At 41.9% G+C, this 13668-nt stretch overlaps 1 protein-coding gene across 1 annotated transcript in view; it reads left to right on the forward strand.

Annotated features, from left to right (window-relative positions):
• The window catches only part of STRADB (STE20 related adaptor beta), an 80667-nt gene that overhangs the window by 46749 nt on the left and 20250 nt on the right, over positions 1–13668 (forward strand). The window contains exons 9-11 of the mRNA XM_089670405.1: positions 2163–2286; positions 5588–5759; positions 10059–10163. Of these exons, the coding sequence (XP_089526531.1) occupies positions 2163–2286; positions 5588–5759; positions 10059–10163 (401 nt within the window). The remainder of the gene's footprint in view (positions 1–2162; positions 2287–5587; positions 5760–10058; positions 10164–13668) is intronic.

Genomic DNA, 13668 nt, shown 5'->3' on the forward strand with positions numbered 1-13668 from the left:
CATTAGTTGCTTCAGCTCAGTCCTGCTAAACTCCTTTAGAAGCAGTGTTTTTTTAAGGCAGTTTGCATGGAGCCTAAACTTGTGTTACTTTGCATCCCATTGTGTTCAGTGAGTCTGGGTAAAATACTGTATATGCATTTTCCTGTGGTGCATCATAGAAAAAAGTTTAGCTTCATTCTTTTATCCATTGATATGCATCAAGGGGCCCATTGGAGTCAGTTGGGAGCACATGAAAACACAAGATCCATGTGTTTTCATACGCTGCAAATGTATGGGAGATCTGAGATCTGCCCTTGGCTTATCTACATTTGAAAAATGGCAGGCTCTTCTCACATCTCTCTAGATCAATGGTCACTAAATGGCGGACCGAGGGACAGTCCCGTCCGGACTGCAGGCACACCACCGCTGGGAGCCCTCCCTTAGGCCCAGGCCCAGACTGGCCATAGAGTACATCGGGCATTTGCCGGGTGGGCGGGGCTGCTGGGCTTAAGATGACCGGGCCGCACAGCGGGAGGTAAGCGGTGACTGCAGTCTGGACAGGGCTAATACAGACTGTGGCCGCCGTTCACCTCCCGCTGTGCGGCTATGCCTAGAGCAGGGCTGCCAGGAGGAGGAGCAGCAGTGACGGCTCCAAATGACAAGCAGGAAGCGCCGCTGACACAGAGACAGCCACTGCACTGAAAGGAGAATGGTGGCCTCTCTTCTTCACCCGCCGGCACACTGTGACAGCTGTGTAGCGATGGTCGATTGGGCTGTCTCTTTGCTGGACGGGCTGTCTCTTTGCTGGACGGGCTGTCTCTTTGCTGGTCGGGCTGTCTCTTTGCTGGAGGGGCTGTCTCTTTGCTGAAGGGGCTCTCTTTTTGCTGGAGGGGCTGTCTCTTTGCTGGAGGGGCTGTCTCGTTGCTGGAGGGGCTGTGTCGTTGCTGGATGGGCTGTCTCTTTGCTGGACTGGGCTGACTCTTTGCCCAGTTGGGTCCAGCAAAGAGACATCCCAATCCAGCAAAGAGACAGCCCAGTCCAAGAAGGGACATCCCCATGCAGCAAAGAAACATCCTTGTCCTGCAAAGAGACATCCCGTCTTTGCTATATATTTTCTGTGTTGTGTTAGGGGTGCTGTGTTGTGTTAGGGGTGCTGTGTTGTGTTAGGGGTGCTGTGTTGTGTTAGGGGCGCTGTGTTGTGTTAGGGGCGCTGTGTTGTGTTAGGGGCGCTGTGTTGTGTTAGGGGTGCTGTGTTGTGTTAAAGGGCGCTGTGTTGTGTTAAGGGGTGCTGTGTTGTGTTAGAAGATGCTGTGTTTAAGGAGCGCTGTGATGTAAAGGGGGGGAAGTGATTTGAAGGGAAAAGAGGACACTGTGGGACTTCTTTAAAGAGGGTACTGTGATGTAGCAGGGACTACAGTGTGCAAGGTACGATAAAGATCATAATGTACCGGAGGACTGTGATGTATTATATTGCTAACGAGATTCGGACCTCTGCTGGAAGGAACTTTTGCTGACCGGACATCTGTAAATTTTAATTCAAGACCCCTGCTCTAGATGCTTGGCAAAATGAAAATGCATGACAATGTACATTGCAAAACACATCAAATAAAACATGAAGGTAGAAGTGCATATGTGTGAAGCCAGCCTTCTGGTTTACAACTCTGTGTATTGAATTTAATAATGTATACAAATGCATTGTAATAACATGTATTATTGTTATTAAAGCATATTTCAAAGTCCAATCAGCATTCAACATGAACAATGTGTTTTTTTACAATACCAATACAGGTCTCTATAGATATGTCTTGAAAGGTGTGTGTAAGTACATGAGTTTCACAATGTTTTGAGAAGGAATTTATACTTCTTTAATGGAGTTTTCTCTTCATTCTCTTGAATCTGTATTTTGTATAATGTAATTTAAGTTAAAAAGTTCAAGAGGCAAACCGGCCCACTCTTAAGGAACTTTTAAACGACGCAAAACTGAAATCAGGGTTGCTATTTGGCAAATTGTGACAATAGTTCTTTGGAGGGTTGTTCTTGCTGTGTTAAATGGACAGTCCTGGAAACTCAGCTATAAATATCTCACCAGTATGACTCCTTGTGAAGTATTAAAGTCTGAGTGAAGTGAACCACTGGTATTCACCAAAAGTAGACTGATTTGTTTTTACACCTTTCCTGTATAGGGTCTGCTAGCAGCCTCATGAAGAGCTATTATCCTGAAGGAATGAATGAAGCTTTAATAGGAAACATTTTGTATGAAACACTACAAGGATTACATTATTTGCACCAAAATGGATATATTCACAGGTAGGAGGAAAAAGCATTCCTATATTATATTATTTATAATATATCTGTTTCAGAGTATCTTTGTAAAAGTTTCTGGGCAAACATTTCAGATATTATATCAGATTAGGTTTTTTTAGGGCTGGTTCACATCATAGAAACGCAGTCCGGATGCGTTCCTACATGCGTTATTAATGCGTTCTGATGTGTTTTTTTCCCCTCTTTTTTTCCTCCTCTTAAACAGGATCATGCGCATTTTGGTGCATTTAGGTGCTACATGGTCTACTTTTTGTTGTTCTGTACTGGAACTAACAGTACTGGTGTGAACTAACCCATTGGAACCCATATAACCTACTGTCCATGTGTTTTTGATGTACTGGACTGCATCTGGTGTGAACCAGCCTAAGACCTAATCTACTAATAATCATCCTACATTTGTGGCTAAAAAAACTTCTGCTGCTGATTGGCACCTTACTGTCACAAAAGTCATATTGAATGGCTAGAGTGGTAGATCTAGCCATAGTATAACCAGAAATGAAAATATTTGCATTTGTTATATGTTTTCAAATTCTGTTAAAGATCTGTCATCTCACGCTGGCCTTCAGCTACAAAATGTTAAAGTGTTAGATTAAACATGCTGATCACCACGCTCCTGGCTTTACTGCCTTATTAGTGTCAGGTCTGGAACATGTATGCAACTAGTGATGCCTGAAAAGTCTGAGCTCCCATCCTGCTTATTACAGGTTGTTGTTGCTCAGTAGTAAAGTCAGCATCAAAATGACAGCCCTGGAGCTTGCATCCTTAAAAACAAGCCAGTAATGGGAACTCCCCTATTCTCATTTTCTTCCAAAGGATGAGATGAGCAGGGCACAGCAGACTGGTGAAGTTTTGCAATATAGATATTATTGTATATCAGGGTTCCCTTGAATTGGACCTTTTAGGGAGATTTCCTTGCTTCTACCTGCTCTCTTTCCCAAGAGCACTCCCCAGCGGCTGGACAGAGCAGTGCAAAAACGAAGGAAAAGTGAGTATTTTCCAGTACTAGACTATGCAGAGCAGTACAGCATGCAAAGCTCAGTTTATTCCGCTGAAGGAAAATATACAATGTCTTTCCTATAGGCTATAGATGCTATGACTTGTTCATAATGCTAAACTGTGGTCTCTGAAAGGTTACTTACACCTGCTCATTTTCCAATAAAGTGTGGGATCCCTAACCCCTGGTTCGCATATATGAGCCGTGCAGGCCGCGTGACACGCAAGGAAGAAGTCCCTGCACTTCTTCTGAAAATGCAGCCCGCAGCCCACACGGGAACCTCAGTTCCCAGTACAGTTGTGTTTTCCAGTGTGGGTGGCGTGCCATTAGAACTAATGGCACCCGCCCGCGGGTCCGCATTCCTCTATACGGGTGGTGCGGGTGCACGGATTTTTGCACCACCCGCACATATGTGAACCTAGCTTAAAGCTGCATACAATGGGTCGAGATTTAATAAACCTGAGCACTCAGAATCTGATACAGCTGTGTATGGTAGCCAATCAGCTTCTACTTTCAGCTTGTTCAATTAAGCTTTGACCATGCTGTCCTCTTCTGCTTGAGCACGGCAGCCCATTCATTTGAATGGGCTGCTGTGCCCACGTTTCTGCACAAAAAAGGTGCATGCACCTTTCTGAAAACTCGGCTACATGGAAACTGCATGGTCTTTTTGACCATGTGGTTCCTGCGTCCGCAATTGCACTGCAAACCAAAATGTGTGGAGGTGCCATCTAGAATGAATGGCAGCCCTGTGCGTCTCCTAAGAGCAGTGCGATTTGGCTGCATGTGGTTGCGGGTGCGGGAACCAATGTGGTTCCCACACATTCAGCCAGACTGCACAGTGTGAACCGAGCCTAAAACCTGGAAGCTCATTGGTTTCTAAGCAGAGCTGCACGGGATTTTGCACGCTACACTTTCAATAAATTTCCCCCAACGCCTCATGCTGCCACTAGAATGTTAGCTCTGTAAAGCTGCATACAAGGCTTCCTTCTTTCACTAGACTATGAATGGTCTAAGTTACAAAGGAGGTCTCATTCGCCTCCTGTATTTGGACTGTATAGGCTACATACTAGGCTATCTCCTCCCACTAGACTGTGGGCAATGTAGAGGACACTACATTTCCTTCTCACCCTAGATTACAGACTTCCCTACCCTCAAGAATGAGGGCTCTGTAGATTTTATATTATGTTTTAAAATAATACTTTTTTGGGTTTTACCAGTGGTAGTACAGATCTGATGCTGCAGAACACTTTTGTGATCTAGTCACCCTTGTCACACAATAGAGCCAGGTCTGAAACCTCTCTCCAGATTACTCTGCTCTTAAGCAACATGGCTTCATGAAGGACCTATCCTTGCGTATGATTAGGCAAAGAAAGTGGTCATCACTCTTTGTCCTCTGTTCAGCTCAAGTCCCCAGTTTTTCAGTGACCTGCACAGGGGCGGACTGCCCGAGAGCCCGGGGTCAGTAGGGGGCCCCATGATATGCCCCTGGTACCTTTTTATAGGTTTTTTTGGGTGTGCTTTGAGTGTGGGCAAGGACACAGGGGCCCCATGATCCTCTATTGCCGGGGGCCCCATGAGTTGTCAGTCCTCCTCTGGACCTGCATGCTATTCATACATCTGATTTGCTTACAATGCATTCCCCTTCCTATCCCAGTCATCTAGATCCTGTTGTAAAGGGGATAACTATATTCGTATATTAAGATGTTCGGGTATGCTAATTTAAAAACAAATGGTATAACTTTTTAACAGATATGTATTTGGATTTAGGACCGGTTTACAGCATGGCCGCATCTGAATCGCACAGGAGTGTGCTGTGTGTTCCTGTGCAATTCACATGCAGTCCTGTGCAGTTCCATTTCAGCCCATTCATTTTAAATGGGTGAAATCGCACTGCAAATAAAGTAGTGCATGCACTACTTTTAAAACGCTCTGCAACCGGATTGCATAGTACAAAAGTAGCATGTGAGCTGGTGCGGGCAAACACACTGCATTTACGACCTGTGTTTTTGCAGTGTCATTAACTTTTTATTGACACCTGCAGCAGATTGCAAATGTAGTGCATTTTGCATGCAGTTTGCATTGCACAGGAATGCACGGTGCGCTCCTGTGCGATTCAGTTCGAGCATGGTGTGAACCGGCCCTTAGTGATTTTTATATTCGGAGTATCTGTTTGAAACTTGTGTTTCCAAATTAGGTTAGTTCATTAGTGCTAGCTGAAATTGCCTTTTGCTTCAATTTAAAAGGACTGTTTTAAAATGCTTCAAAAATAATTTGCATTCATTTGTGTTTTAGGAGCGTGAAAGGCAGCCATATCCTGATCTCAGATGAAGGTTTTGTTTCTCTTTCTGGGCTTGGTCATCTCTACAGTATGGTCCGAAGTGGTGAAAGAGCTAAGGTGGCATATGATTTTCCTAATTTTAGCACTGCAATGCTGCCTTGGTTAAGTCCTGAGCTATTAAGGCAGGTCAGTTTTTCCTGACACTAGTCATATGCTTTAAACCTACCATGTGCTAAATGTAAGAGAAGGAAACTCAATTTTGACTTTTATTAGATCCTCTTATTTAATATCCTTGTATTAATGTTTTAGGCTGACATGGTTGTTATCTTGAAATACATAAAACGTAAGACAATAGAGCTTGTTCACTTTGCAAAGAATGGCCAATCGCGTGCAAGGGAAATTTAAAAAAACAGATTTTTGCTTGCACATGATTGGATAATTGAAGGCAGTAGAACTCTACTTTATTCACTAAGCAAAGTAAACTTTCAAGATGAAAAAATGCAAAGTGAACATGTTCTTCTCCATTAGTAAATCAACCCACTGTACAGAATGGAGAAGCAGTTCAGTTTAAAAGACACTATCTTAAAAATCATGGGTGTGACAAATCCCACAGGGTAAGGAACCCAAATAAGAACTCACAAACTAACAGAGTCCCTCCCAAGGACTACAGTCACTGTGCTCTGTGTGGGGATCTGCCACTTGCTGTCTAGATTGCCGTCAATGAGCTTGTGCTTCAAGCTTACATCTTACATTGTTACATAGTTTTTCTGGCTGGAAAAAGACACAGGTCCATCTAGTTCAACTATAAAAGGGAAGAAAAAAAAATTATAATCCTATACCCACAGTTGATCCAGAGGAAGGCAAAAAAAAAACCCACCAGCAAAGCATGATCCAATTATTTAGTTCTTGCTCAGGGAGCGACACTTTGAGGGCTCTACAGTAGATGTATGTTCATTAACTTCCAACCCAAAACCAAAGCAAAACTGTCTAATAATTTGAAGATATCTGAGAGCACTATACGTGGAGCCAGCTGACCTTTTTAGATGTTTTCTAAAACCCTGCAGAGGACCTAGGATTGGGACCCCTCTTGGCATTGAGAGCAACCTTGGCCATCTGGCATGGAGACAGGTTGTTCTCTACCTGCGCTCATGGAAGGTTGCTTGTTTCTACCCAACAGGGTCACCCTCAACCTCAGAAGACTCCTGTCTTTTATGTTGCTAACCTGACCTTAAATCTTAGGGTCATTCTAGGTGGGATGAGAGGGTGACACTCACTGTGTTCAGGTTCCAAACTAACTGAGGAAAATCTGTCATCCCAGCCTTAAGCAGCCCATAGATGAGTAATTTTTTTTTAATTCAGCCAGCGGGTTGAATGAAAAAAACTAACTTGATGCCTCCTTCCACACACTCATTGTAGATGGGGGAATACTGCTTGCTAAACTATTGTATTTTAACAGCAGAGAGACTTCCCCGCTGTCAGAATACACTGATCAGCTATAGCTAGCAGGCCTAATCGAGCAAGAAAAATCCAACAGGGTGGTTTTACAGAAGTCAGTTGGTAGATCAACCTCTGTGCAACCTCCTTTCCCATACATGGATCAAAATTCTTCTAGTCTCTGCTGAACCAGCCAAATTTTCATCCATGTAAGGCCAGCTTAAGAGAAAACAGTGGAAATTTGACTTGGCAACGTAAGCCTTGCAGTGCCATAAACGGCTGGGAAATCGTTGGGGAAATATAGAAGGAACTATGCAGAAAACTTCCTCACCAGGCTGTAATGTTACCAAACCCACTAAGATCCTGGGAAGGTGAAGGAGTGAAGTAGAAGATAAACAATGGTGGCTGTGGCACAAGATCTGACTAAGGACACTTTCAGGATTTAACATATCCGGCATGAATTTACCAAACGGGAGAGATTTCTAGAATTAAACATATCCAGCATTAATTTACCTGCAGCTGCAGAGCTGAAGAAAACACTTTCACTCTCCTGAGGATACTAGGTAAATACTGAGGCATGATGGTTGTGGGTGGGGTTATCCTATGCTGGCCAATGGTATTTTATGCTACCATTTTGTTCTCAGCCGATCAGCTGGCAGAAAAAAAAAGAGACCCAATAAGGTAAAACAGTTAAAAGGTCAATCATTACCTATGGCCAGTTAAATCTAGCTTTCCTAATGGCACAGCAGCAAAACCAGTGGTCTAGTAATCAGTACTTATACAAACTTGGCATGTCTTTTCACTACATCAAAGTAACTGACAGCACTGCATATGTAGAAGCAGAAAAGGGAAACTTACTATTATGTTATGGAAATGGAGCTTTTGTATTTATGTATACATACTATGTCTGCTATGACATGCTAAAGAGAAAATCGTAGAGATGTAAACATTTATATTATGCACATGTAGTAGTCAGATGCTTTGGGACACATAGATGGTAAGTATCTGTCCTTAACAGAAATGGTTCTGGTTTTTACTTAAAGCTGAACTCAAGGGAAACGTACTTTATGTGGACTTTTTTACCAACAAATAGATTGATGTTTCTGTCTCTCCAGTCCGGAGTTTTGCACAGCTCTGCCACATGGCACAATCCAGTCTGGCTGGGTAGGGGGTCATATTTTTCTCTACTGCAGTTAATTACCACATACTGTATAGGTCTTGTCCTTCCCCCACCATGTGACCAGTAAAGAGCTTCTCATTCTGCTGCTTTTCCTATCAACATGCTCCTTCTACTGCAGCACACCCAACTGACTCCTTGTGCTGCTTCTCCCTCTTCTAGTTTAAGTTCTGCTGTCCAGAGAACTGCAAAAGGCTGAAACCTTTTAAATTAAGTTAAATTCAGATACCCGCACTGTTTACATTAAATAAAAACTCATGTATTGCTGAATACAGACGCATAATTTGTGTCTTTATATGCATCTGCCTGGAGTTCAGCATTAAACTGCATTACATTTATATTATGTAAATCGTTTCAGAGCTTAACAGCCTTCTCCTGGTATAGTATTTCTAGCCAGAACGTTTTTATTTGTTTTGGATAGAGTGGGGAATGGTTAACCCCTGCTAGTTTCCTTTTTTGATGTCTGTGTTCCATTGCAGATCTTTCCCTTATTTCCTTTTTCAGAGACACATCAGGATATCACTTCAAACTAATGGTTGACACAGTTAACACCAGAACAGGTGTCCCCATTGGGGGGTTTGCTTAACCTTCTTTTGCAGTGATCACTGAGAAATTGTAAATTGTGAGTATCCGATCAGCTTCTGTTTCAGTGGCCAGGACAATTGGGCAGCATTCACACTTGAGCGTTTTGTAGCTTGAAGCTCGAAGATCCAAAAAAGCTCAAACTTAAAAAATCAATTTAATGCCCAGGATATTGTAAAATGAAGGTGACAGTCTATGCAAATATATGGTGCGGAATCACAATAAAATCCAGTAGTGGTGCTCCAAAAAGTGTGGTAAAATTACGCACTCACCAGATGCGTAATGTAAATACGCATAATAGAAATCAGTAATGGTCTCCTTTATGGATCTGGTCTGGGACAAGGATAATCCTCCCTCTAGGTGGATGGTGTTGTCAGTGGGTGGAAGAAGCCGGCCTTTTAGTTACACAAAGCCACAGGTTTTCATTGTGAACCATTACAACCTTCTAGCCGCCAGCATCAGGCTGGCTGCTAGAAGGTTGTAATGGTTCACAATGAAAACTTGTGGCTTTGTGTAACTAAAAGGCCGGCTTCTTCCACCCACTGACAACACCATCCACCTAGAGGGAGGATTATCCTTGTCCCAGACCAGATCCATAAAGGAGACCATTACTGATTTCTATTATGCGTATTTACATTACGCATCTGGTGAGTGCGTAATTTTACCACACTATTTGGAGCACCACTACTGGATTTTATTGTGATTCCGCACCATCTATTTGCATAGACTGTCACCTTCATTTTACAATATCCTGGGCACTGAATTTAATTTTATTGATAATTTTTATTGGACAGACAATCATTATACTTTTGATGATTTTAGCTCTGCACTTTTTTATTTTATGTTTCTGACAAGGTTTTATATTGGTTGCCTTGAGTGCTTTAGCTGCTGACTAGAGAGCGCTCACTTTATTATTGCATTTTACTGTGAAAAAAATCAGTTGTTCTCTATAGTGCCTGTTCACACCTGATCGTGCAAACAGGCTCCATAGAGAATAATTGATTTTATAAGTTTGTGCGTTTTTGGAGCTTCAAGCTACAAAACGCTCAAGTATGAATGCAGCCTTAGAGAGGGTGAATCTCCCCAGTGGGGATAGGTGTTTAGAACCTGTAGTCTAGAAATTAGAATGCAAGTTTAGAATTATTTCCCTGCAAGTGATCATAACACATCCATCACATGTTACACCTATTTTACATTTTGTAGTATAGGAATAGAAAAGCTGTGCAATAGTTTTGCTGACAGACCTCACAGATGCTGGCATGTTGTGAATAACATCTTATTTTATTAAATAGGACCTTTATGGGTACAATGTGAAGTCAGACATCTACAGTGTTGGAATCACTGCTTGTGAATTAGCTACTGGGCGTGTTCCATTCATGGACATGCACCGCACTCAGGTAACTCTTTATCGTCTCTCTTATCCACATTTATGTTATTTTTTTCATCAGATTGGTAACCGATAAAATTATTAGTGGAACTACATTTTGCCCTACCTTTATCTTATGTTGACGTTATAAAATATTTTTATTCTTATATTATTTCTCTAAAAGACCCGCAAGTGACACACACACTTGCACATACAGTTTTTATACCCTACCTTTTTATATTGCTTCATTTCTTAAACAAGTAAACGATCTCCAGCAGCATACAAACCTTTTTTGCCACTTTAAGGCCTCATTCACATAAGCGTACCATAATTTACATGTTTGCCCAGAGAGATTCACAAGTGTTCTGGCTGCATTGACACAGCTGCTGCTCCGGATTTGACAGCCATGTGGATGCGGGTTAATGGCCCTGAACACACACTGTCTGCATTCAGGACTGCACCCCCACTTGTACAGCTGTCAAAAAAAGAATATAGAGTAAAGTAGGCTTGTTGTTGTAGCACTTAGGAGCCACAGCTGCAGCATAACTTTGCCCATTGAAATTTATTACAGAAAATAACATGCGCAGCTATCCGTATGTAACATGCTGACACTCACGTTTGCACATGTATATGTGTGTTTCAAAACCGACAGTTGTACATTTTGCACAGATACTGCATGTCCTGTGTATACAATTTCTACCTAGCAATAAATGCATCATACAACACTGGAGATCATAAATACTTTTTTCAGCATTGACTGGAATGGTGGAAGGCATATGCAATAGTGATGAATTTTTAAGCAACCCGCAGTAAAAGTAACCAGCATTAACTTACTGTGCTAACCCCTTGCAGGGGAAAAAGGTTGTGTGAGGACTGGACCTGCTTGATACTGAGATATGCTGAGTTACAATGGTTGCCAGAGAAGTCCTGTCCAGTAGTAGCTCATGAATCCAAATAGGATACTTACAGTATGCTATAGTAGAATCTTTATAACAAGGATTATTACTGAGCTGGTCTCAAATGTCTGGACTTCCCAGTAGCCAAAGGGCTGCAACATTAAACAAGCACATTACAAAGGCTTACAGTTGTGCTCAAAATTTGCATACCCTTGGCTTGGAGAATTGGCAATATACAGTATGTATCAGGGTGGACTGACCATTTGGAAACTTGGGCACTGCCCGAGGGCCCGGGATCAGTAGGGGGCCCCATGAGATGCCCCTGGTACCTTTTTCAAAGGCTTTTTTGAGTTTGGGCAAGGACACAGGGGCCCCATGATCCCCTATTGCCCGGGGACCCCATGAGTTGTCCGTCCGCCCCTGGTATGTATCATTTTTAAAGAAAACATGAGCAGGCAAAACACATTTCTTTGATTTCCTATGGGTTTCATATTCAACTGTAGGTCATAACAGAATGGCACAATCAAAACAGAACATAGCAACAAGTAAACAAATGAAATGACCCCTGTTCAAATTCTGCATACCCTTAGTTCTTAATACTGTGTATTGCCCCTTTTAGCATCAATGACAGCGTGCAGTCTTTTGTATTAGTTGTCAATGAGGTCCCAAATTCTTGGAGGTGGTGTAGTTGCTTATTGGTCTTGGCAAAATGCCTCCAGGTCATGCAAAGTCTTTGGTCGTCTTGCATGAACTGCACATTTGAGATCTTCTTAGAGTGGCTTGATGAAATTAAAGTCAGGAAACTGTGATGGCCACTCAAGAAACACCTTTTTCTGCTATAACCACTGGAGGGTCCACTTAGCCTTATGTTTAGGGTCATTGTCATGCTGGAAAGTCCAAGAGTGTCCCATGTGCTGCTTTCTTGCAGAAGAATGCAAATTGTCTGCCAGTATTTTCTGATAATATGCTGGATTCATCTTGCCATCAGTTTTCACAAGATTCCCCATGCTTTTAGAACTCATACACCCCCAAAACATCAGTGATCCACCACCATGTTTCACAGTGAGAATGGTATTCTTGTTATAGGCCTTGTTGACACCTCTCCAAACATAGCGCTTATAATTGTAACCATAAAGCTTTATTTTGTTCTTGTCATTCCAGATTACAGGGTGCTAGAAGCTGTAAGGAGTGTCATGGTGTTGTCAGGCATATTGTAACCAGGCTTTTTTGTGGTGTTGGTGCAGTAAAGGCTTCTTTCTGGCAACTTGACCATACAGCTCTATTTGTTCAAGTGTTGTCGTTTTGTGCTTCTTGAAACAACCACACCATCTTTTTCCAGAACAACCTGTATTTCTGAGGTTACCTGTGGGTGTTTCTTCGTATCCCAAACAATTCTTTGGGCAGTTGTGGCTGCAATATTTCTTGGTCTACCTGACCTTGGCTTGGTATCAGGAGATCCCTAATTTTTCAACTTCTTAATAGGTGATTGAACAGTACTGACTGCCATATTCAAGGCCTTGGAGATCTTTTTATTACCTTGTTACGCATGTTTTTTGACAGTTCTTTTTTGCTTCCCATGGCTTAGTATCTAGCCTGCTCAGTGCATCCACATGAGAGCTAAAAAACTCATTGACTATTTATACATCGACACTAATCGCAATTTAAAAAAACCACAGGTGTGGCAAATTAACGTTTAATTGCCATTTTAGCCTGTGTGTGTCACCTTGTGTGTCTGTACCAAGACCAAACATTCCAGGGTATGTAAACTTCTCATTAGGGCATTTGGTTGATTTCTGTTATCATTATGATTTAAAAAGGAGCCAAACAACTATGTGATAATAAATGGCTTCATATGATCACTATCCTTAAAAACTGTTTTTTGTCATGATCAGTCATATTTTCAATATCAATGCCAATCTGTCACAGTTTCTGCATGGGTATGCAAACTTATGAGCACAACTGTATTAGGGGAGAAAATTTTAATGTATATCAAAACTTGAACACAAAAATAATAAATTGCATTAACCAGTCCTTAGATGTGGTGGATGCATGCATTTACCCTTTTTTTCAAGTTTTTTTCTTTATGTTCACCTGGTGATTCTGCCAGTAACAATCTTCCAGTCCTAGGATGTCAACACTCATTCACCTATCTTTATCTGGAGAAACAACAAAGCACTACAGAACTCCATCCTTTCCCATTGTTCATAATATTGATGAGTGTGGTTCTTCTCACAAGATTTCTGTCTGGATCAAAAGGATTTTTTTAACGTAATAAACAGATATAAATACATACTTTCAATTCTACAGGAAAATGTCACCGGACCACACACAAGGTCAGCAGACTGCAAAGTTAATATAGTAAAAGATGATGGGAATTCAGCTCAGTTCTCCAACCATAGAGGACACTTCTCTAATGCATTTCACCAATATGGGGCTTAATCATAGAGGCTCACATAGAAAAATAAACAAAGAAACCACAGACACCTCTATGATTAAGCACCATATTGGCAAAATGCATTAGAGGGATTCTTCTATGAGTGGAAAACCAAGCTGAATAAAATTCTTAGCTTTACAGTCTACTGATCCTGTGTGCGGCCGGGTGCCATTTTCCTGTAGTCTAAGCTGAGCCTAACCAGCCTT

Source organism: Staurois parvus, unplaced genomic scaffold (genome assembly GCF_062004578.1).
Source record: "Staurois parvus isolate SC_StPar_1 unplaced genomic scaffold, SC_StPar_1.0 ptg000011l, whole genome shotgun sequence".
Lineage (NCBI taxonomy): Eukaryota > Metazoa > Chordata > Amphibia > Anura > Ranidae > Staurois > Staurois parvus.